This window comes from Molossus molossus, unplaced genomic scaffold (assembly GCF_014108415.1).
Source record: "Molossus molossus isolate mMolMol1 unplaced genomic scaffold, mMolMol1.p scaffold_m16_p_6, whole genome shotgun sequence".
Taxonomy (NCBI): Eukaryota; Metazoa; Chordata; class Mammalia; order Chiroptera; family Molossidae; genus Molossus; species Molossus molossus.
The window spans coordinates 93,726,765-93,753,473 of NW_023425399.1; the positions used below are offsets into that span (position 1 = coordinate 93,726,765).

The following is a 26,709-nucleotide window of genomic DNA, read 5'->3' on the forward strand; positions in this document are numbered from 1 at the left end:
GAGGCGATACCTCATTATTGTTTTAATTTGCATCTCTCTGATGATTAGTGATGTTGAGCATTTCTTTATATGTCTCTTAGCCATTTGTATGTCCTGTTTGGAGAGGTGTCTATTTAGTTCCTCTGTACCTTTTATGAAATTCTTTCCTAACTTATTTTTATAGTTTAATCATTCAATTCACTATATTAGGCTTTACCTTTCCCAGCCTCCCCAATATATATGTTGTATATGTATATCTAGGTCTAATTATATGTGTGTGTGTATAATTGTTTCCATTTTTAAAATTTGTGTATATATCTCTCCTCTATCACTTTGTTTCCAAGCAATGTTTTGCTTAAAAAAAAAAAAAGCATATACATATACAACATATATTTGGGGAGGCTGGGAAAGGTAAGGCCTAATATAGTGAATTGAATGATAAAACTATAAAAATAAGTTAAGAAAGGATTTCATAAAAGGTAAACAGAAATTACTTGTAGGAAGAGGACACAAAGAGAACTTTTGGGGTAATTGCCAAAGTTTAATCTTCTTTCAGGGATTACAAGGGGTTTTTCTTTTAATAATTTATTAAGTTGTACCATGTTTTATGTTATCTCAATAAACAGCTCTACAAGTAAAAATAAAAATAAAAAAAAGGAGTGAAAGTTGGTTATTTTATTTATCTAGATTATTTATTTTATTATGAATAAATGCTATTTTACCATTTGATATTAAACCCTTAGTACATCTTATATGTCCACCAGCTTTGAGAAACAAGTTTGGATAGTTTTGGATAAATCCTTTTCTAGTTATGAAAAAGTATTTCTTAAAAGGTAGTATAAATCATTTACTCTTTTAAACAAATGGCATTAATGCACTTTTATTAAAAAAATATACAAAACAAAAGACTCATAAAATCTCATTTCCTCACTGTGTAACTTGAGGAATCTATAGTCTCTGTGGGCTCAATTTCCTAATTGGTTAAAAAAATAGGGATTATGTCTGTCCTGTTAAAGTTGTGTGGGGATCAGGTAAGATATTACATTGAAAACATGAAAAAGCAAGACAAAGCATTAATGTATTCGGTAGAAAATGTACCAAACTCCCACTATTCCAAATGATCTTCAAACTGTAAAAATTATAAATATTTAGTACTTGTTTTTGAATTAGTACTAAATAATATGAATTAGATAGGAATATCAGTAAAGAATCTCAAATTTATCTAAATATTTTCGAAGACATTCCAAATCCCCACATGTAACTCGTAAAAATTTTGATTAAAGAATTTAATAGATTAAAAAAAAATACAATGTTGATGTTTTCAAAGCGCAAAAATAAATGCAAGAAAATGTAAGTTATATTTTTTGATAAGTCCATCTGACTGACTATATGGAATATTTAAGACAAAATGACCCAAATGGAATTTGTATTTAAGAGTTTTCTTGTGTACTCTCATGCTATTTATGCAGGCATGGGAAAAAGCAGAAGTCCTTAAATAGTTAAAATGTTTCCACTTTCAGTATGATTAGAATAGAAAAAGAGAAGTGTCAGAAAACAGAAAGCAGGTCATTGGTGGAGTTTAGAGGAATCAGGAAGCTGGAATGTTCTCCTCACCCTTCCCCACTTCTCTGAACAGTTTGAATATTTTCATGGTCTTATTAAAGACAATTTCAGAAATGCTTCTCTGCATCACTGAATTCCATTTAACCAGACTAAATTTTATGGAAATTTATGTTTACCTCTAACGCATGTTCCACCTACCGCCGTATTCCAATTAAAGCATGACATTGACACATCCCAGGCCCCTGCCTAATGCAGTGTTCAGAATCCACACAATTTCACTTGCTGGTATCTCTCCAAACCAGGAAGTCACTTTCACCTTTAATTTGCATGATGCATTCATTTTCAGATTCGTCACGTGATTAATGAGCATCTTGGAAAGTGTCCAGTTTTACCCACTCTGTGGTGTTGGCCTTATTCCCACCACCAGACTGGATTAACTCACAGCTCTTGCCAAGTGGTTTCACACAGTATAAATTATGCTCGTTCATTTGTTCCAGAAAACAATCATATCCACTGCAATTTAGGAATTGTTTTCCATTCGTGAGTATAATTAATTGTTAAAATGCGTATCAGCAAATATTTCCCGTTACAATTTAGACCAAACCTTTTAACTAATCAATATTTAATATTTATCACACTCCAAACTTATACTCCATAACCTTCATCCCTAGTCTCTGAATAAAACACTGCAGACTTGTGAGGAAATTCTCATACTGAGCAAGTTCTGTTAAAGTTGAATTAGGCTGTAGTCTTCCAATAAAAGAGAGTTCATGTAAAAATGGCTGTATAATGAAGAAATTGAAAAGGTATCTTACTATGTTCTTACCATCATATTTTATTCTTTTTTCTGCCTCTCACAACTTGATTGAACTTTGCAGTTATAATATGAAGATTAAGTTCTGTTTTTTTGTGCCTTTCACATTATCTCAATTTAATTGACATTTTTTTCCCAGCGCATGTATAATATGAAAAGAAAACGATTGCATTTCCTCTGCAACAATTTGTTCAGATTGGAGTCATTAATAATAATTACAAACCCTTAAAAATCAAATAGAAGTTGTTTGTTTTAAAAATGGTTAGATTTCAATGGAAGTCCCAAGGCTGTATTTCTGTTTCACAAAGGGAAACTAGCCCTTGGACATCTTTGTTCTGTATTATTTGTGGGTACATTGCCAGTTAATTGAAGAACTTTAGATTTTTTTTCAATTTCAAAATGCACCCACATGTACACATACCAGAGCTCTAGACTGTGGTTAAGTTTTACAGGCATGAAATAGGGGGAAAAAAATGCAGAGGTAATTACACTGTCATTGGGAAGTTTCCACACATTCGATTTTACATCATTTGGTGAGAAGGGTGGTAGAATAATCAATTGCTTTTCACGCAGTAAGTGTTCCTAAAATACAGTTCTGGGTGCTGGAGACTGAGATCGAGAGATAAATTCCCTGTCCCTGTAACAGATAGTGAAACAAAATACATGGTCAAGATAAACAGCAGATACTGATCAGTATTTTGCAGAAAATTGTATAAAGATAGAGGGATAGATTATAAAGAGAAGATATTTCAGATGATAACTGAATGACAAAAAGGATTCGGCCAAGTGGAAGAGTCTGGGTAGATGGAACAACTTACGGGTAAAGGTACCAGGGTAAGGATCAAGCTTGGTGTGTTCAAGGCATAGCATAAAGTTGATGTCGATTCGAGAATAATGGGCAAGAGGAACAGTGGGGCAGGATGCAGAATGAAATCAGTTAGGTAGGCAAGTTGCATAATAAAACCAAAGGTGCCAGCCAGTGTTCTTACTCAAGTGCAATACAAAACAGGACACAGATAAATCCCTCAGGCTGCTGGATAGAAGAGACCAGAGTGGGATAAGAAAAAAATGCATGGTGGAAGTAGTGGGTGGGGAGAAATATAATGCCTGACATAAATTACATAATCTTCCCCCACTTCTTATTTTATTGTACCTCCAACAAACTTTGCTTAAAGAATTTTGGTAAAGAGAGATAAAATAAATTAAAATCAAGCAAAGAGGAGTTTATAATACTGAAAATGAACTATCCTTGGCCTAACTGAAGAAATTTACGTTAAACTCTACTGCTATGAATTTGTTCTTATATCTGTTTACTCCTCACTCCACACCCATAAACACTCCCCTTTCCCCCTCCTAATTCCAGAGTCATTCCAGGGTCAGCTCCAGTAGCATGTGTCTAGTGCTTCTGGGGACTTCTCTGACTCAGGGGGATCATTTTCCTTCAAAATCCCAGGAAAAGTATTATAAGTGTCATTTCCTTGAAATGTTCAATAGACTGTTAAGTGTTTCATGTACGTTTTAATATACTTTTGCGTTTTAAAGGAGGCATCAATATTTTGATATTAAATGAAAGAGTACATTAGTACCAGGTGGTAAAATACATACAAGGTCAGAGGGCTTTTCGGTGTCCCTGAAATTACGGTAGTGGGTAACTGTCCATTCTCTCAATGTCTGCTCAACTCTGTCCATACCTATGACAGCATTAAGACGAGTTCAGCTATGAGGAATATCAATTGTAAGAGAGGTTAATATTAAAATTTAAGGTTCTTCAATGCTCATCATATTTCTCTTCTTTACCTGGTATGACCTAGAAATATAAATTACTATGACTGCACATTCTTGTGTAAAGGTCAAGACTATTTGTTTAAAATGCACTGGATTGCAAAGCAATGGAAAAATACCTCATTGCCTTCAGACAGTGCTTTTATTTTCTTTTATTCTTTGCTTCTATATATCAAAATTGCAGTGTCTTTCAAGTGGGAAAAGTATTATCTATATGTCACTTCTTCAGAGCTGCATTTTAAACTTGAGTTGATATATAGTAGAACCACCTTGTTTAAAATATAGTAGGGATCATTTACTCTGGAAGATTTGTATACTGTGCTTCTGAGGATCTCGGGAAAATAATACATTTTCAGATTTCAGTTAAACTATGGAAATACAAATGCTAATGTCTTTATTCTTCCCATACCTGACTTTTTGAGTATTGTCCCTACTCATTTTGTTGGTTTTACTTTTTATACTCCTTCCCCCAGGGATAAGGTAGCTAACTATATTCATTATGTGTTAGTTTATATATAGAAAAAAGTTAGCGCATATTTACATGATATTATCTATACTAATTTTTATATCAGGACTTTTGATAATTTATAATGTCAGTCACATTCAGTCTGAATCAGTCCTTATCACAACCCCACATTTTGACACGACAGATAGTAATTACATTATATAACTGAAGAAATTCTTGTTCCAGAAGGTTAAGTAACCTGCTAAAAACAGACTCTTCATGAAAATTATTGTTTTTATAAATATTTTAGTTCTATCACAGAAGCTCCAGTGTTAGTTGCATGTAAATTATATAAGGGGTGGGGGCATTAGCACACATCATTTTTTTGTACTAAATGTACTTCTCCAAACTGATCACCTAGTTCATCTCCTTATTCCAAAATTCAAATCTTTTCTTTAAGAGTGAACCTTTCCTCTGTGTGTGTGTGTGTGTGTGTGTGTGTGTATGTGTGCTATGCACAATACAGTCATGTTTCCAAGGACTACAATATCACTAAAATGATGGTTATTCAACGTGATGACTTTGAAGGAAACAATCTCATTTGAATGCATGATTCTGGTACTTTTATTTACAAGCAGTTACGCTATTTGATGATCAACCACAATGGTTGGTTGGTTGCTTTTTAAAGCAAATTGAATGTGAGAGATAGCTAGCCAGCTAGTATGCATGTGTGTGATGAATGTAAACATGTATCAATCATTTTCATTTCCCCAGTGATTTTTAGTGATGTAGTGTCTGGGGACCAGGACTAAGAATTACTGCTCTTGCAGTTTCTCATTGCCACTGGTGGATGGTTGAACTTTCATTATTCACTGACAAAATTTATTGTTCTTAGTATTTGCAGATGAGCTCAGAAAAGGAAAGGACAACTCTAACAGAAGAACATGCTCTTATTTGGGACCAAGACAGCAGGGATATTATCGTTCCACTGCCAAAATTTTGGAAACATTCCTATAACATAACTGTTTTATTCTGCATTATCTGGACCCGAAGCATTGAGCTTTTTTGACTTATTACCTCTTCCTTTCAAAGCTATTTCTTTGGTACTATAAGACTGTCCATCTGTATCATCAATTTTTACACTGAAATTTGTGGTATCTAATGTTGTAGACTTAAAAACTAGATAAATTGGTGTATTAAAATTGTAGATGAATAAGAAAAGGGTAAACTAACTTTGAAACCACCCCCCAAGATCCCTTTCTTTTGAATACCTTTTATAAATTGAGTCTTTTTGGTTTCTTCAATATTCATCAGCTGTAGGCCGGGTATATGAAATGCCGCCATAATTGAGTCATTAAGCTTCTCCTGAGGACTAAAACTAAAACATGTAAATTCGTTCACCAGATACAAATTGAGTTTCTTCAAAGTTCCATTATTGAGAAAGGCACTGGGATCTTGAATGCAAAGATATTCATGAAAACAATAATTGTGTTCATGAAGACAAGGTGACTCATTCCTTGAAGAGGTAATACCTCCAATGAGTTCTGAAGAAAGAACGGATGTTCACTAAGCAGTGCAGACAAGGTGGAGGGAGAAGCAGAGGAAGAGAAGGGTATAAGAACATACTTTAAACTCATAGATCACTTTGTGAAGGGGCACTGTGGAGGGAGGAAAAGCATTGAGATTTAGCACAAAAAGGAAGGTAGCATTGCTAAGGGCAAAGAGACAAAGGAGAGAGAGATTCTGGTTAGTTTAGAAGGTTGACAAAGAGCAACCCAAGTACAACTTAGTATAATGCATTATTTTTTTTTCTCCTAAATGCCAAGGAATGTCATTGCAAAGGATGGAATGAATGTTCATGCTTCCCCAATCCCCACCCCAGATTCATATGTTGAAACTATAATCCCCATGTGATGATCTTTAGAAGTGGGGCCTTTTTGGAAGTAATTAGGTCATGAAGGTAGAGTTCTCATGAATGGAACTAGTGCCTTTATAAGAAGGGGCCAGGGAGCTAGCTTGCTCTCTTTCCACAATGTGAGGACACAGCTAAAAAGGGCCATCTGTAAGCCAGGAGGCCGCCATTTGCCATGAGCCTGGACATGAGGGCAGACTGATGTCAGACATTCAGGATCCAGAAATGTGAGCAATAAGCATTTGCTATTTAAAACCACCTAGATTGTGGTAATTTTCTCTGGCAGCCCTAAACGACTAAGACAGTCATTGAAGAATCTTAAGCAGAAAAAAAGGAAGGATGTGTGTGTATTTATGTGGTGTGAATGTATGAGAAGATATGATTATATTTTAATTATCAAAAGATCACTCTGGAGATTTCATTTTAAGATGGAGTGTGTAAAGTCTGCCCCAAACATTTAGAAATAATTAAAAACAGGCAAACAGGCTTTTAAAAATATAATAACTATTTCCCTAACTTTGCCAAGAAAGAGACTCTCATTGGATTCAAAACTGAGTAATACCTGAAGGAAAAGAGAAAGGAGAAGTTGGAATAAAAGTAAAGAAATATCATGCTGACTAGAAAACACAAAATTGGATAGTAGGAATGAGTTCAAATATACCACTAAACAAAGACAAAATGTGAATTAGACTAAACAATGGATCAGATTAATCTATTAATAATGCTAATCTGATTAATGGAGAGAATTCTCATATATATATATATAGACAGCAATAAAAAATTCAATAATATGCACAATGACATAAAATAAATAAAAATCAATAATTTTTTACAATCATGTACAATAGCATGGATAAATTTCACAAATATAACATTGAATGTAAGGGACCAGATACAGAATAATGTAGACTGAACAATTCCACTTGCATAAGTATTATAAAATGGTCAAAACTGTACCAGATGTTTAGGGATGGTTGTTTAAAGACTATTGAGAGAAGCAAAGATAATCTGGGGTTGTATAGAGAGCAGTTATTGGTAGGTGGTCTGAGTGGTGCTTCTGAGATGCTGACAATATACCTGTTTTAACTGCGTGGTAGTTATAGGAGTGGTCACTGTGTGATAAACTAGTGAGCAGTGCTTTTCATTTTGTAGACACTCTGTATGTCACATTTCATAGCTCAGAAATTTAAAATAATCAAAAAATGAAATATCATATTTCATTCATTTGGCAAAGAACTTTTTACATGTAAATATTAAACAGTAGGCAAGCTATAGAAATTACAAAGTATTATACACCGTCATGGAATTTTGTATCTTTCCTCAGAGGGTAATTTTGTAACTTTTATTAAAATGTAAAATTAATTTCCCTATAACCTAGAAATCACGCTTATCAGTAGGTAACTTATAGAAACACATGTGCCTGAGGAGGATGTTTACAGCAGTATTGTTTTTATGTAAGAGAGAAACCAGAAATAAATAAGTTGTCCATCCTTAGGAAATGGTTAAAAATTAATTATCCATAAATTAGAAATGACTATAATTAAATTGTCCATAAATGTATATCAAAACAACTATGATATGTATGATATAGCATAAAATGGTATATTTAACTAATTAGATTGAGGTAGCTCTTTATGTTATGACAAGCTCTCTATGTACAGACATAATCAACTCACCAAGATATTATTTGGATTTAAAATTACACATTTTAGAATGTTACACATGATCCAATACCATTTAAACAGACATACAAAGCAATATTATATACTTTTTTTCCTAATATGGTAGTATGTGAAGGCATAGTATATTTTTCTAACCAATACTAGTCATTATCTCTGAAGTCAGGGAGATATTGCAAATTAATGCTTAAAGGAAGATTTAATATTATAATTTTTGCAAGGTAATATACTCATACATTATTATGTAATTGCAATTTATTTTTTAATTATTATTTTAGCTCCATGGTGGGGATAAATAATGGATGAGGCAAGGTGAAGTGAACATACTGACCTCAGAGAGAAAGCGATTGCAGTAATTCAAGAAAGAGACACTGTAGCAGTTACCACAGTGAAAATGAATTGGAAAAATATTTAGAAGTTAGAATCAGTAGGTCAATGACGGTATAGTCATGAGGGGCTGAGTAAGAGAGGTCGAAGATGACTGCCAGTATTGGAGCTTCAGTTACTGTGCAGATATCTGTGCCACTCACTGACACAGAGAATACTGCAAGAGGAGAAATTTTGATAGGGGTCAGATCATGAGTTTAATCTGAAACAGTCAAATCTGAGATATATCAGGACATCCAAATAGAAATGTCAAGTAAGTAGTTGGATGTATAGGTCTAGATGTTAGACGATAAGTCTTCATAATTATCATAGGCATATTGATAATGGGTGAGACTGGGGAAAGAGCCAAGGGCAAGAAGAGAGTCTAAGATAAAGCCTTGGGCAATGTTTCAATATAATGGCCAGATATAGGAGGATGAGTTTTCAAAGGCAGCCGAGGACTGTCTGAAAATAAGTAACAAATCAGGAGATTGTGATGTTGAAGAAAACAAAGGAAGATAACGTTTTCTCCTCAAAAGGCATAAATAGTATCAGTTACCCCTTAGAAGTTGGGTAAAACGAGGACTAGTAAATGTCACTTGGATTTTAAGAGCATGATAACAGTCTTTCCTCAGTCAAGTATTAGTCGTGGAAGCCAGGTTAGAGAAGCTTGAAGAATAAATAGGAGTTTATAAAATGTGAACAGCAGTATAAACAATTCTTTTAAAAGGTGACAGTGAAGAGAGGATAAAGATAAAGGGGTAACTCAATGGAAATATATGACTTGAAAAATTAATATAGTTGGGATAAGGCCAATATGCATGACACATGACAATATATACAAGAGTAAGGTTACAGCACCAACCACACACTGGTCATTTAGCCTTTCTCACTACAGTCCCATATATCCACTGCTGAGAGTCTTTCAAGTACTTAATTTGGTCCTGATTAAGGAAGGTTTCACCAGTCCTAGATTCATGACATATACAGGGGTGAGCAAAAGTAGTTATAAAGTTGTAAGTACACAACTTTAGAGAGTTAATAAAGCTATTGCAATAATCGTAACCTACATGTCTTTTTCCATAAGAACATCTGTAACCCTACTTTTGCCAACCCCTGTATAGGACCTTAGAAAAAGAAATATTGATTTTTTTAAAATGCTACTATTTAGCTTCTGAATAAAAACAGAATGAGGCTTTTTTAAAAAAATATATATATATAAAATACTCAGATATCCATGTAAGCATAAAGATGAATCAACTTTTCGTATGTAGGGCATTATTCTAACCCCAAATAACTTGGCAAATATATCTTTCACCTTCATAGATAAAATGCATGTCTGGAAAATTTGATTACTGTCATTACCACATAGCTAATAAAAATAGGGAGATAAAATATTTAAAATTGTCTTCTAATAGAAAAATTGTTGCTCACATTCACATGGTGCTTGATAGTTTTCAAATTGATTTTCCACATTGCTAATTCTAACTTCCAACTCTTTGTCCTAGTGAGAATGCTCACTGTGGAACCGTCTTTAATCAAAGACATCGAATTATAGATCATGGACATATGTATGGCATGTTCGGCTTGATTATTTACATGAATCAAACTTATGAAGCATTTCTAAATGTCTCTCTCTATGTCTTCATTTCATGCTGAGTAAATACATGCTGATATGAACAACTTTGATATGAAATGTCAAAATGCTGACCTCTTTATTCTCCAGAAGTCATCTCAACATAGTAGTTAAAATTACACTACTTAAATTAAAAGCATTAAGCAGAATCAGCCATGGCTAATAACAAAGATTCCCTTTGAAGAGGCCATGAATTTGTAGGCTATAGTTAAATGCTCTGACTTTGGGGTCAAACAAATATGGATTTAAATTCTAGTTCTACAAATTTCATAACATATGACACTGGGCAAATGAATCTAAATTTACCACTAAAAGATCAAAAATACCAAGAGGTATGTTACAGTTCCAAATGTTTCCCTATGTAGAATATTTTATACTTTCTTTTTTAAAAAAACCAAATGAATTAGGGGAGGTAAATATAAATTTTGTTAGATCTTTTAAGATATGCTTAAAATAATTATCTCGTATATTGCATTTATTAGCAATTGACCAATGTTTAGGATATACCAGTATAAATATTTTTTTCTCACTCTAATGGTTTATGCAAGATGGCTCATTAAGAGCCAATAGAATACTTAAAATATCTTTAAAATTAAACTACTGAAAGAAAGACCGAGTATAAATACAAGACTTCATACAAAGTGCCCACTTATAATCAATGAACAAGCAAAGCAAATGTTGAGAAATGTTTCTGTTGTAGGCACAATATTGTCCTCAAGGTCATCCATATCATGATGAAATGACAGAATTGGTGTATGTCTAGTCATTTAGGTTGACCACAAATAGCTTTTTTTTATTATCATTTTTTAATCCTCACCCAAGGATTTTTTTACACTTATCTTCAGACAGAGTGGGAGGGAGAGAGGGAAACATCAATGTGAGAGAGACACATGGATTGCAACCTGCACGACCCAAACTAGGGCAGGGGATGAACCGCAACCTAAGTACATGCCCTTGGCCAGAATCGAACCCGGGACTCTTTGGTCCACAGGCCGACGCTCTAACTGCTGAGCAAAACCAGCCAGGGCGACCACGAATAGTTTTATTTTATTTATTTATTTATTTATTTATTTATTTATTTATTTATTATTATTTTTTAATCCTCACCCAAGGATATGCTTATTGATTTTGGAGAGAGGGGAAGGTAGAAAGAAAAATAAAGAAGCATCAATGTGAGAGAGAACATTGATCAGTTGCCTTCTGTATGTGCCCCAACCGGGGAGCGAACCTGCAACCTAGGTATGTACCCTGACCGGGAATTGAACCTGCAACATTTCGGTATAAAGGCAGACACTGCAAGCAACTGAGCCACACCGGCCAGGGAGACCACAGATTGTTTTGATCAGCTACTGAATATAGTCAACATCACAGATGGTTAGCGAAGTTTCCATGGTTATGGTACTATCTGAAAACTCTATTAAAATACTAATCATAAGAACATTGTTGTTAGTACATGATTAAGCAATTATGAACTAGATTTTGTGCAAGGGAGCTTCTTATAGCAGTTTGTATTTTTCTTTTTTTTAATCCTCACCCAAGGATATGTTTTTATTGACTTTTAGAGAGAGAGGAAAGGAAAGAGACAGAAAGAGAGAGAGGTATCAGTCAATCTGCTGCCTCCCTATCATGCCCTGACTGGGGATCAAACCCGCAAGCCAAGTATGTGCCCTCACCAGGAACCAACCCACAATCTTTGTTGGTGTCCAGGACAGTGCTCCAGCCAACTGAGCCACTGGCCAGGGCAGCAGTCTGTATTTTAAAAAGCCTTTTTCTTTTTTTTAAATTAATTAATTAATTTTTGATACAGGTTTCTCCTTCTCCCCCCCCCACCCCCCACTGATTCCTCCCTCCACCTCCCTCCTCACCCTGTCCCCAACTTTGTTGTCCATGTCCATTGTTCATGCACATAAGTTCTGTGGTTTATCTCTCTCCCCATCCCCTCTTCTGGGGATTGTCAGTCTGTACCCCACTTCCACATCTCTGGGACTACCCCATTCCTCAGACTTTTGTGTTCATTATATTCCACAAATAACTGAGATCATATGGTACTTGTCTTTTTAAAAAGACTTTTCCAGCCATTCTTTCTTAAATCTCAGGCAATTGTAGGTAGTGTTTTAATTATCTCCCGGAGTGCTTACATTTCAGACACAATAAGATTCACATCTCCTAGGAACAGAGAAAGAATACAACTCTTTTCTCCTAGGAATTTAGAGTAAATTTATTTCTCTATTATCAGAAATCTAGGGTAACTACTATTATAACATTTCCTTTGTATTAAGGATTGGACCGCAGAGACACTGTATCTGTTTCATTGTCCATCACAATAACTTCCTCCCCTTAGCTCTCCTCATTTTTCCAGAAATTCCACCTCTTAGTGCCTGTCCCAATCAGGCTTTGTCATAAGCTCTTGGACTTTAATTCCCAGCAGTCTGTGACTGCCAAGCTTTAGAAAACAGCATGCTAAGATTTCCTACTCATCCGGTTCTGTTAGCTGCAAAGCTAGCAGGACCGTAGACAATGGCATGTCTTTCTCAACCTCAGCGCTAATTCCAACTTTCTAACTTAGGCTTCAGCCTTTAGAATCTAGAGTCTAGATGGACAGCTGAACTTCCCACAATAAAGGCCAGCCCACTACACAGCCGTTTCTTTTCCTTCTTTGCTATGCACAGTTCCTCAAACAAACTAGCTGGTGTTTTTGGAGCATCCCTCTACTGGCAAGCAGTCCACAGCATCTAAGACACAGGCCACCATGCCCACATACAGGTCATAGCCAACACGGGATTTCACCCTTCATGCCTCTTTCCCAAGACCCATTTCTTTTTCTTTTTAAAATTTTTTTTCTTTATTGATTTTAGAGAGAAGAAGGGAGAAGGAGAGAAAGATAGAAGCATTGATGAGAGAGAACATCGATTGGCCACCTCCTGCATGCCCCTCCACTGGGGAGTTGGCCTGCAACCTGGGCATGTGCCCTGGCTGGGAATTGAACTGTCAACCTCTTGGTGCATGGTTTGACGCTCAACCACTGAGCCACTTTTACCAAGACCAATTTTTTACATCCCTTGGCTGGCTCGCCAATTGTTGGATCAAGAATTTGTCTCTGGTCTCAGCGGTTAGAGCGTCAGCCTGCGGTCTGGAGAGACCCGGGTTCGGTTCCCGCTAAGGGCACGTACTTCGGTTGCAGTTTGTCCCCGGCCCTGGTTGGTCGTGCGGGTGGCAGCCTCTCGATGTGTCCCTTTCACATCGATGTTTCTCTCTCTCTCTCTCTCTTCCTCTCTCTCCCTCCCACTCTATCTGTACAAAAAATGGAAAGATGTCCTCGAGTGAGGATTAAAAAAAAAAAAAAAAAAGAATTTGTCTCTGTACATGGAGAACAAAGAGAAATGGAAAAGAGACACAAGCCAGTCCAGATTGATAGGTGTTATATTTAATATGCAAGAAAGCTTACTGATGACCCTTGTTTTGGCAGCCACAAGATGACTAGATCACCCTGCACCTGCATCTTAGAAGTTTACATAGAGGCTTTAATGGGGCTCAGTGATGTATGCCATCCAGACTATCTCACAAACACACTGCTCTTTCAAGATTGTATCCTTGAAATAGCTCCAGCTGTAGGAATGGTAGCAGGACCTTCATTTCATGACGGGCAGGGGTTGAGGAACCTCCTAATGCCTGGATCCAGCTCATGGCCTGGTCCAGACTAACTGGCAGTCATGGTCTCTTGATGACCTCCTCCAACAGCAATACTTAGTACTAAGATTTATTTATTTACTACTAACAGTACTGAGATTTATGGGATGATTGCAGTATGCTAGTATGTATGCTAAGCACCTCACTTCCATGATCTCAACTAATCCTTATAGCAGCCTTATGTGGCAGGGAAATTATTTGTGTTTTTCAGGTGAAGAGATGCATCTAATAAATCAAATGTACTAATATAGGCATCTTCCCTGGGTCACAGTAATCAGATGGTATATAAAGCTAGACCCATTAGAGTTCCATCTATGAAATGGTAAGACTAGGTTTTAGTTGTATAATGTTCACACTATTTACAATGAATCAATAATAATATTAATTTGAGTGACTCTAAGAAGACCATTCTCTTTGCACACACACACACACACACACACACACGAACACTGACAGAGTAAAAGAGTAGATAGTATAATTCAGAATTGCAGCATTACTACATTTATGTATTTTTTTAAATTATTTTATTGTTGACAGTATTACAGATATCCCACAATTTACCCCCTTTTCCCCCTCTTCCCAGCTCTTGCCCCACCCCAGAGTTTCTTGAAGGTTTGGTAGGAAGGTTCCCTAGAAATATAAGCACAAGGTCAAAGAGTTTTATAAAATCGGTCAAAGTATCCACACTTGACTCGGACCACTGCCACATTTCACTCTGCCTCCCTTTTCCTCACACTGTCCTTCACATCAGCAGAGGGCGGAAAAGAGGAAGAGGGCACCTCAAAGGCCACTAGACTGCAACACAAATGAAGCTGAAGCTTCAGGGCTGTTCACTTGTAGGGGTCCCTTCTAACGCCCCATTCCTAAGTGCATATTCAAAATTTTATGTATAATTTCCTTAAAGAGGTAGGAGTATCAAGTGAGCTAGCAAGAACCTGACTATACATTGAAGCGATTGCAAATCAAATAAGTATACATGATTAAATGCAAGTAATATGTATCCCCAAATTGACCTCCTGACATTATAGATTTATTGGTAAATTTGCATTATCTGTCTTCTCCACTGAAATTAATCTCCGTGGGGGCAGAGGACTGTGTCTTATCCACTGATGGAGCACTAATCCATTAAAAGTACCCAGCTTATTAATTACTTATTAAAGAATAAATGGATTTAAGCCAGAACATTGATAGGCAAAGCAAACTGAAAGAGTTGAAATTACATGTAACCCACAGAACTCAACAGAAATAAAATTGCAGTAGCGTATATCAACAATGGATGTCTCATGCATTTAGAAGGGGATTGGTTTATTCTGAATGCTGAGAAAATAGCAAGTGTTGTTTTGATCACTTACAGGAATGACTTAAGCCACAGCCTATTTTGGAGCTAAGAAGGAGGTGCTGTAGCCTTCAGTGAAAGAACAGAGCAGTTCTGATGGATGTGTCCTGCATTCTTAGCCCACTATTCAACTTTGTCCTATTAACTCCCTTTGGACTTAATGCCTAGCAGGCAGCTTTTATATTTCCATGTAAGATAGCCATCATGGAGATGATTCTGCCCATATCCAGTTTTTTTGTGTTTTTTTGTTTTTTTTTCTTTTCAATTGAATCAGGGATTTGTAATTATGACTTTGTTCTCTTTATGTATTTTGGCCACAGGGAAAATCATAATCATACATGCTTTGAGTAATTGTAGTAGTGGTGACAGTATCATCATTTTAAGTGAATAAACTGACATTCTGATTACTTCACCATCCTTTCTGGAGAGATTCACTGGGCCTTAAAAAAGAGAACAAAATCTAGGTGATATTTTCCTGACAGCTTTCCTTATTACCATTTTTATCTTCAGTTCAATTGACTTCTACTGAGGAAATCATAATATTCCTTTTGTCTGGAGCAGAGTGCGAAGCAGTTATGTCTACATTTCTACATTATCTCACAGAACAAGTATGAGAAATAGTGTCATCCTCTCATTTTTGTAGATGAGGAAAGGTTAGCAATGTATGATAATTTATTCAAGTTTGAAGGGCCAGTAAGTACTTTAGACATTAACTCATCTAATATATTGATCAATTGCTATGAACCAGGCACTGATCTGGATACTTGGAAGACTTCAGTGACCCAAACAGAGTTTATATTGTCGCTAAGGGAGACAGATGTAACTACATAGTAAGTAAGATGGTAATATATGCTATGAGAAAAATAGATAGATGAGAGTGAATGTAACCAGGAGTTCTGGTAGTGGTCAGTGTAAGTCTGGTTGAGCAAAAGCATTGGAATCCAAAGGAAAGACTTGGAGACGGTAATGAGGTTAGTTCTGTGAGTATCTGGGAGAAGAGTGTTCCAGGGGAAAATCAAGTGCAAAGAGGCCCAGATGAGAAGTTATCTGCATGTTCCAGAAACAGCAAGGAGCATGGAGTGGTTAAAATCAAATGAGTGAGGGGGCGTGCTAAGGAATAAGAGATGTCATTCCTGAGGGCATGGTAGCCCTTTGTCAATATGTTCAGTTTTACGTTGAGGGAACTACTAGAGGGATTCAGACAGTGGCAGCATCTAGATTATTTTTTAAGAGAGCACTCTGCCTGCTGTGGTGAAAATAGACTGCAGAGGGATGCCAGAGCAGAGCAATGGGACCTCTTGGGAGCTGGCACAGTAGTGCAGCCTGAATATTCTGCTGGCTCATTTCAAGGTGGTAGCAGTAGAAATAGTGGGAAAGAAGTGGGTTTTGGATATAGTTTGAAAGTGAAGCCGACAGGATTTTCTAAGAGCACGTGGTGTGGAAAAAGAGAGAAAATAAAGATTGAAACATTTTAGCAGAAGTAAATAGATAGGATTGCTAGAGATGAGAAAGGCTATAAGATGGAATTATTTTTTAAAGGACCAGAAAGTTTTGGACAGGGTAATTTAGGATACCTATTAGACACTCAAATGGAGAAGTAGAGTAGGGAATTATATAAATTATATATTGCAAGTTTGGAGATCAGGAGAGAAAAATAAAGTAGAGATATACATTTTGGAGTTTAGTATATACATGTCACCCAGGGCCAGGAGACTGAAGGAAGAGAATCACCAAGGAAGGGGATGTGGATAGAGACAATAAGAGGACCCAGCACAAGCCTCAGGTGTTTCAACACCTGGAAGAGGATGAACCAGGCCAAGAGGCATAGAAGCTCTTTGAGAGGAAAACCAGGAAAGTGTTGCACCCTGTATTCCAAGTGATATCTTCTGGATAAGAGTCTTTAGAAATGTATCTTCTAATTGCTCCAATGTTTCTGTGTAAATGATCAAGCTCATTGTGGAGAGTATGAAGATGGGAGAAGTTGTTGATTTTAGAGGAATGAAAGAGTGAGCAGGACACAACCTAACTGTGTTTGCCAGGCATCATTCAAAGCCATTTGAGATCCATGGTGATATATTTAAAGTGAGACCAGCTGCCCCAATGAAGTTTCAGCAAAGGTTTGGATTTTGCTATATCAAACAAGAGAGGGCTGAGGAATCTGATATCATGTGATCATAAAATATAATTTAGGTAAGAAGGAAAAGGAGGACACCAAAGTCATTCATACATTTTTTTTTTTATTCAACTAGCATTCTTAATAACCCTTGTAAACCAGGCATTGTGCTAGGTCTGTGTGAAATAGCAAATAAGAAAGACCTGATTCCTATCCTCATGGAGCCTACACCCCACATGGGGAGACACAGCAAAAGAGGACATATTTTTTCATGTAGAATTTAATAAGTGTCATTACGTTTACAAGCTATGTGTTAATGTTGAAAATAAGTCTGTATGTTATACAAGCACACTCTTATGTGTGTTTATAAGTTGAGCAGTTAATTTAGGTAAGGAGGTAAAATAATACCTCTCTGGGGACATGGTATGCAAGTGGGGACTTAATGGATAAACAGGAACTTGTTCAGTGAAAAGCAAAGAAAAGGTAGAGATTCGAGGTAGACAATGGCACGCTGGCAAGCACTAAAAGGCAAGGGAGATCTTGTTTGCTATATTTAAAGAACTGAAGAAAGACTAGTATGGCTGGAACACAGCAAACTCAAGGGTTTTATGGGATGAGTCTGGGAGAAAAATCAGGGGCCAGCATGAAGGCAAAATTAAATTTCTGATCTACATGATTCACACAAATTTTCTTTGTATTCTAGCATGTTCATCATTCCAGAGTCACTAAGAAATGCAGTATTTCAATTTCAATTTATAAACACTGATTTCCTTCAAGAATTATACTGTAGCACTTATTCTACTTGGTAGTGATACCTTCCCTTCTCTAAGTCTCAGGCTGTCCCTTCAGTGATGCTCTGTAGACCATGGCTTTTGGTTTGCTCACTAGAATAAATGAATACTTTAATCTATGTTAATGTTTAAGTGACTCCTAATGGCTCTGAGCTTTACCTCTCCCCTGAGAATTTACATTTTAACAGGATTACTTTTTGGTTTTTCTGACACAAAGAAGTGACTCTATTAGTAAACATTTTAGACCATGAGCAGGCCAATTCAGAGTGATTAAAGCACACTGTTTCTAAAATCCTTAGCTTAGGAATTTTGCATTGCAACAGAAATACTAAAGGATGTGTACTCAGTGTGGTGCATTAGTCCTACACTGGTGTAATCACATCAATATTTTTCATGCTCATGCATTTGGTACAATACCAGTCATTGGACGTGGCGTGCTTCACAGATGAACTGTCCCTACTGTTAATGCACTTTGCCACTTAAGTGAGGTCCTTGTTTTTCAAGCTTCCCAAATCATTTAAGAAGACTTAACTCTCTATATGACATTATATTTTTTTCCTGTAGAGCTTGTTACAGTTCTTACCAATTTCTCAGGAAGAATATAAATCTTGCAGATGAGTGCATTATGCAGCATTCATAGCCGTTAAGTGAAGTTGGAGGTCTGAAGCATGAAACGAGGAGAAGCATTCACCACTGCGTCGATGACAAGAGCATGTGTCCCTTGAAAACAGGATCTGTAGGTACAGCTGGAAACTTGTTGGTCATATGAATTTCTGGGCACTATGAGTGCTAAATAAATGTATGGCCAGGTAAATTAATAAAGTGATAACTGATTCCTGAATTGTTTATTACAGCTGTTTTCTTTCTGCAAGAAGAGCAACGCAAAGAAACTACTGAATAGGTCCTTAAGGCCAGTTTACTCAAATCAAGTTGTGTGCTGTGCTTATGTAATGACCCCAAGACTGCCTAGTGCAATGAGAAACGGGGACAATTGGACTCCAGATAAAGAGATAGGATTAGCTCTTTAAAATGATGACATAAAATTAGGCAGGGAAGATCAATAAGAAACACATTTCTGCCTAATTTCATGTGCCGTTGATTCCTATGCCTTGTACAATGCCTAGATCATTGTGCTGCCCAACAAATATGTGTTTATGGATTAATCTTGAATTGAGAGGAGAAAAAAGCAGAAGAGGAGAATGAAAAAGAGAAAGCAGAATAAATAAATGATAAATAATACATGTACAGTGCTTTTAATATTTCAAGAAAAATTTCTTCTGGTAACTATTTCAGAAATAATTAACACACATAGAAATGTTCTACTAAAGAACACTAACTAGCACACCTTTGATTGGTTTAGTTGCCCTCTAGAACTCTAACATTAACTTTAGAAAAATCAAAAAATGATAAATGTTTTGCTAGAAATATATTTGTTCATCCATTTTTTTATTCAACAAATATTTATTCAGTACCACTGTATGCCTGGCTTTCTGGTGAGGTCTGGGGAAACACTACTGAATAATAGAAACACTACTGAGAATAGCTTGCTATTCTCATGACTCTTTAATTTAACAGATAATTAACTAAACTATTATTTAACTACATAGAGATAAATTATATTAAAGAAATATTCAAGGTTTTGACAGAATGCATGAAAGAAGGACTTATTTTATTTTGGGTAATCAAAGGGGGCTTTCTTTCTTTTTATTTTTTAATTACAATTTACATGATTATTACTATTCTGCATGAGTTTCAGATGCATAGCAAAGTGGTTGGAAAATTATATACTTTACAAAGTAGCCCCCCAATGCTTCAAGTACCCACTTGGCCCCATACGTCATTATCACGATCTTATTGATTTACTCCCTCTGCTGTAAGCTATGTCTGTAACTACCAATTTTACTGCCTATACCTTCACCTTTTTCACCCAGTCCCCCTACCCTCAGTCTGTAGTCTGTTTCTATTTTGTTCATTTATTTTGTTAAGATTCCACACATTAGTGAAATCATATGTCATTTGTCTTTCTCTGTCTGACTTATTTCCCTTCGCATAATACTCTCAAAGGTAACTTGCTTGAGGAAGAAACATTTAAGCTGAAATTCGATCAAAGTACAAGTTAACCAGGCAAAATGGAGGGTGGAGAAGTAAAGAGCCTTCAGAGGTAAAATATGTGCAAACATATCCTAAGGAAGAAAGGGGTTTGGTGAGTTTGTGAATCTCAAGGACGATGGAGGTAGTTGAAGCCCCAGAATGGGTGGTGGGTAGCTGGTGTGGAAGCAACACCATGAGAATTTTGCTCTATTCTTGGAATTTTATTCTTCATCCCAAAAATAATTGATAACATTGGGAACTGTTCAGCAGCCCAAATTTGTGTTCATAAAGACATTTCTGGATTCTGTTAAAAATCTGTTGGAAGAACTAGTCCAAATTGGAAATGGCGGTAAGCTTAGAATAAGAAGGCAGCAGAGGTTCTGGAGAGATGGGGACAGTTGCAAGATATTTTTAGAAGGTAGAAACAACAGCTTGGTAAGTGAATTAACATAGAAATTGAAATAGGTATCAATGATTTCTGTTGGATTTCTGGTATGGTAAATGAAGGGCTTTATCATGATAAAGAATCCTGAAGAAAGTCAAGTCTACAAAGAATAATCAGTTATTAATTAAAGCTGGGGCATGTTCACTGTTGTCTGCCTTGAAGAAATCTAAATGTGAAAGTTAAGTAAGCTGCCAGTAATATTTACTTTTGTCTCAAAGACAAGTACAGGACTGTAGCTCTAAACCCTTAGCTGGTCCTACACAGTCTTTAAAGACTGGATCCCTAAAAAATCTTGACCTCCCTCTTGCCAATCTGCACATTATGTCACTTATTTCATCTTTAGGACTTCTGGTTCCCCAAATTCCCCATCTTAGTTCCACATTGTCTTCCTTGGGTGTTTTTTTTTTTTTTTTTCTTCTGAGAATATCTATTTTTCCTGCCTCTTCCCCTGCCCAGCTCCTATGTATCCTTTGAAACTCAGTGCAGAGAGCACCTGTTCTACACGTACTTCATGTCTCTTCAGGTCATGTGAGATGTACCTACATTGTCCTCTTCAGCATTGTTTTTTTTTTTTTTTTTAAGAACTCATCACATGGTCTTGCATACTTATTAATTTTTCCCACCAATTGAAAATGCTCTAAAGTCACAGATTGTGTTTTTATCTCTTCATAGCTGATGTTTAGCATGGGACCTAGCACATAAGAGGTGATATAGTTTTATAGGCTTGCAGAGAAGGGGGACCAAAACAATAGTCTGAGGACAGTGAGAGATAACCACCAATTACATACATGATATAATCAAAGTTATAATGCTCTGTAACTGAGAAGGAATGCAAATCCTTCATGATTCGGAATTTTTCATCAAGTATTAAATGTCTTACTCAGAGCAAGCTATTTGAGATTGTATCTTGTTTCATCTGTATTAATTTGCCAAGTGAAGTAAACTGGTTTTCCATGAGAGCAGGAACAGAAACAATGCTCAACATATGAAGATATCAATAAACAATAATTTGAGTTAAATATACAGTCCACAATATACAAATATACAGTTGGTTTTGGGGAAAGGGACACCATCTTCTATTGCAGGAAAAAAATCAACAACTTGAAATCTAATTCATATTAAATTAAAATTTTTTATACACAATAAGATTTTTTTATTTCAAGCAAGTTACAATAAGATTAAAAATATATAGCCCTGGCCGGTTTGGCTCAGTGGTTAGAGCATTGGCCCAAGGACTGGAGAGTCCCAGGTTCAGTTAACGCTAAGGGCATGTACCTCAGTTGCAGTTTGTCCCCGGCCTAGTTGGGGTCGTGTGGGTGGCAACCACTCGATGTGTCCCTCCATGTCAATGTTTCTCTCTCTCTCCCTCTCTCTTTCTCCCTCCCACTCTATCTGAAGATAAATGCAAAAATATCCTCTGGTGAGGATTAAACAAACAAACAAAATAGTATAAAAAAATATATCAGAACAAATTGCCCTAGGTCATTTTCTCAAATGTCTTTAAGAAGTCCAGACTTCCCTGGAAAGTTTTCTCAAAAGATCTTTAATTCTAGAATGGAAGATAGGAGTTTCTTGGCTTTTAAAACATATAGGAGGCTGTGATCCTAAATCACAGTAAGTACAATTTAAGAGAGGGTCACTGAACTGCCTATCCATTCTTTCAAAACCCCTTAGCACTTTGCTTCTTTCTTATAGTAATAACTGACTTCAAAGATATAAATATTTGTGTATGTGTCTTCATTCCTCTTCCAGAAATAAGAAGCTCTCTAAGGTTTGAACTGTACTATTTTAATCTTTTACTTCTAGAAGATTCCTTTGTAAATATGAGGCATTTAAATATTTTTTGCTGATTGAATTTCATACAATGTTTACCTCTAATGATTTGCTGTGTGTGTTTATCGTATGAAATGTTGGATGTCAAGAACTTTGGTCAAAATATTTTTTTCTTACTATTTCCATAATTATTTTACTATAGAAAAAACTAAATGTACTTAACGCAATACTTAATACTTAGAGATAGTCTATTTTAAATATTAAATTAAAACTTGAATTTCTTTGTATTTGGTACCTTTATAAGAAACCTAATTTTTGAGTGAGGTTTCCTCACATGGAAGGATAGATTCAACACCTTTCAATACCCTGTCATAGGTATTTTCTGTGGTTTTGCAGAAGCTAGACCCATTAGTTACTAACTTTGAAAATGTTGCCCATACATAAGGAGAGTAATTATTTCTTTGGGAAGAACATTGGTAGCAGACAATATGCTTATTTCTTGTCAAGGCTAAAAGAAACCTAAGTTTTCAGAATTGTTGTAGATTTGAAAGAAAAATAATTCTAAGCTGAATATAGGAAAACTAAATAAAACCGTACAAATCTTTCAGATTTCAAAGAAAAAACTATTCAAAAACTTCAGTCAGTAAAATGACAAACACATCTAAAGAGGGATTGAAAAACAGTCATTTATTATATAAATTGTGAAATAAATATCTTTGATAGGTGTATTCTTCTATAATTTGTATGATTTTCAAAATATACTAATATGAATTTCCTCTTGAGGGGCCATTAAGTCAGGCAGACTGAATTATAGTTATATAGCTTGAATAGGAGAAAAGTTATTTGGGACTCTTACCTTTCTGGAGCAGGATACCAATGGAAAATTGTTAACCAATATTCCCATTAGAGATGCCAAGAAATGAAATGATGGGAAAATCGAATTGAAAGTAATCAAGTGCTCTGTGCCTCCATTTTCAAACTTCTTCTTCTAAAGCTATTTTATTTATAGCCGTGTAAAGGTATTATTTCAGCTCTCTGTCAGTATGGAATCTCAAATGATGGCTGTGCTTCATAGATATCTAAAGGAGTCATCATTACATTCTTCTTCTTTATTCCACTTGAAGGAGCCATTTATGATTTATTCACATATTGCCCTATTCAAGCCATTATACATGAAAGTCTAGTGAGCAAAATGTAGATTTCTGAAACCCAGGGCATATTAACCTAAACAATGATGGAAAATAATGAACAGAGGGATTTGTGATTTCATAAATGATATATTATATGGTCGAGTTTTCCAACAAAATAGAAGATTCAGAGCTTTCGCCCAGAGAGTTCTCATCTGTAACTCATTATAGGTTAGGTAAAGTTATCAACAATCCAGAATCAAGATATTAAGAAAATGGTGTTAGGAGGATTATCAAACATGGACTGTAGCTAATCACTTCTAAAACTTTACAAAGTGATTATTTTTGCTTCAAAAACAAAACTCAGATCCTTGAGGAAGTGTTTTCTGATTAACAGCATACTAATTGCCTGCACTTAAATCTTACTAATTCAGTTCAATGGATGAAAAGGTCTTGCTATGTTGTGGGACATTTAAAAATGAGTACATTTTATTTATTTCAGCAGTAGTATTTTAGCAAATATCCTGGAGGATTTACACAAAGAGATGCAAGATAATTATTTATAGAATAACATTTTATATACACAGTAGGACCTTGAATTAAAATTGCTAGCTTGGGATCACGCCCATTGTAAGTGAGGGTGGAAGATATTCAGAATGAGGGAATAAAAAGGGTAAGGGTGAGGTGCAGTTAAAGGAACTCCCAGTCTAAACAAGCAGGCAACCATGAGAGTTCTAGAAGCTATATGGTTTTTATGAAATGAAATAATATTCCATGCGTGTTCAATGTCAATGTGTTTCTGGGCAAAAAAATGCTATGACAGACTCTTTGGAAATTTTCAACTTATTCTTTAAAGTAGCTCTTTGAATGAGTAGTGAAGTAGTTTTAAGACATCTTTTCTGCTTTGACTGAGGAAGAATATGTGTTCCCAATTGCAATATTCCTGCACTTGATGTGATAAAAGAAAATTGAACAGAAGACTGAAACATGGCTGGATTTTTTTACTCTAACAATATTTTGACTCTTTGGATTCCAGTTTCCTCATCTGCAAAATGAGGATAGTAAACAAAATTACATCTAGAGTCTTTTCCAAATGCACCATTAACATGGTTAACTACTTGTGCAATACAAGATCCAGACACTGATAAAATGAAAAAAAAATGACCAAATAAAAATGCACAATCATATCAGGTATATTATTCAGAGCACAGTGTTTCAAATGCAGCAAATATCCATTAGTGGATTCTGAAATCAAAATCAACTTACTGTATTCCAACCATCATCAATCAGGAAGAAAGAGAATAGAATGGAAAATATGAAAGTGCGTGGCAAGAACGAAGGACGAATATTGTTTCTTGAAGCTATTATTGCGGTAGCTTACATATTATATATTAATGTGTATGCATACTGAATCACAGCATAAAACATATTTCTTATTCTCCATAGACATCAATATTTGCAAGCCACTTATTTAGAGTGCTTTTATTTGAGCTAAAGTAGAAAACAGGCTTTTACTCACCAATAGTGGGGTCATGGTAATCAGGGAACTGATGACTAATAAATTGCATGGTCATTGCTAAAAAAAAAAAAAAAAAAAAATTAATTTAATAAAAATTCACCAGTTCATCATTAAGATAGTCACCAATGTAATCCATCAGTCTTTTAATAGGTTCTATTTCTGTGAGTGACTAATTGCATAATATTAAACACACAATGATGATAATAAGAGAAAGTTTTATAGGAAAAAATGTATCTAGAGTGAAAAATAAAGCCATATAATTCTCTGGAATAAATATGTCCAAATTTTAAGTGTATTTCAACAAAAATCACCTTCAAGTGAAAATAAGAAGGCTTTTGATGTAATGGGGATGTAAACTAGACAGAGTCTTCTCGGCTTGTTCTGTTTAAACAGTTGGTATTGTTTAGGAAGATCTTTTTGCTAAAGTTTCTATACATTATCTGGGACTTAACTTCCTCATCTTTAAAATAGAAAGATAATCTCTAAAGTCTGCATTAGTTGTAGAGTAGTATGTGAATTCTTATTTTTAGCTTTTCATAGTTGAAAGTATTTATGTCAATTTTATTTTGCCTGTTCCATGTTACTTAGAACCTTTTATTAATTTTCATTACTTTTCTGGTATCTCCTCTAAATTCTCCACATTTTTCTTAAATATACACATTTATAATGTATTTTCAATGTTTCTATTGTAAAGTTTCCTCATGTAAATTTCCATTACTAGGAGATAAGGGCATTCTGAAGTAAAGGAACAAACTTGGGAAAAAAATCACTATATGATAGTTCTCTTTCTTTACTAAGGGTGTGTGTGTGTGTGTTTGTGTGTGTGTGTGTGTGTGTGTGTGTGTGTGAGAGAGAGAGAGAGAGAGAGAGAGAGAGAGAGAGAGACTCTCTCCTTGACCAAACTTGAGTCAGGCTCCTCTGAGTCTTCTCAACGAGGCATTGACCTTGGCACCTGTCCTTGCTATGACTATATTCGTAACAAGAATCCTGCTAAGTCAGTTTAGTGAGACTCTCCAACTCTTGATAGTTGATCACCCTCAATATCAGATCAAAGTCCTCATCCCCAACTCCTTTAAAAGCAATTAATCACATGTATTGGGGTAATTCTTGATGTCTGATCATCACGGCCTGTCTTCAGCCAGAATTTGAGCCCTTTCATCCTCCCCTACTGTTGATGTTTCCTCTTCATAATTTTCTATCCAACAATGTCCACCCCCACTCCTTCCCTATAAATCTCCACTTTTTCTTGTACTTAAAATTGAGTCCAGTTTTACAATGAGTTCTCCCCCCGCCCCATTACAGTAGTTCCTGAATAAAATCTATTTTTACCACTTTACTGTTTGGCTCTGGTTCCCTTTAACATTATGTTCAGAGCAGGGAGCACAGTTAAATTTAACAAACCTGTACAAGGCACTAGTCTAACACTGCTGAGAAATTCAAAAGAATGGAATTTGACCCAGTGAAACAGAATTTCTGTTTACACTTTAACAATGTTTACCTCCTGTTTTTGCACTGACAAAGGAAGTCTCCAGATGAAAGTATTATTCAATTTGATAGTTTAGGGCAAGTTTTTGAAATGCAAATCAATATACCTTACAGATAATCTTAGGAGTTAGAATATTTCAGGTAAACAAAGCAAAAGCAACATCTT

At 35.7% G+C, this 26,709-nt stretch overlaps 1 protein-coding gene across 1 annotated transcript in view; it reads right to left on the reverse strand.

Annotated features, from left to right (window-relative positions):
- RIT2 (Ras like without CAAX 2) overlaps nt 1-26,709 on the reverse strand; it is a 316,712-nt gene that overhangs the window by 206,847 nt on the left and 83,156 nt on the right. The window contains exon 2 of the mRNA XM_036245390.1: nt 25,059-25,115. Within this exon, the coding sequence (XP_036101283.1) occupies nt 25,059-25,115 (57 nt within the window). The remainder of the gene's footprint in view (nt 1-25,058; nt 25,116-26,709) is intronic.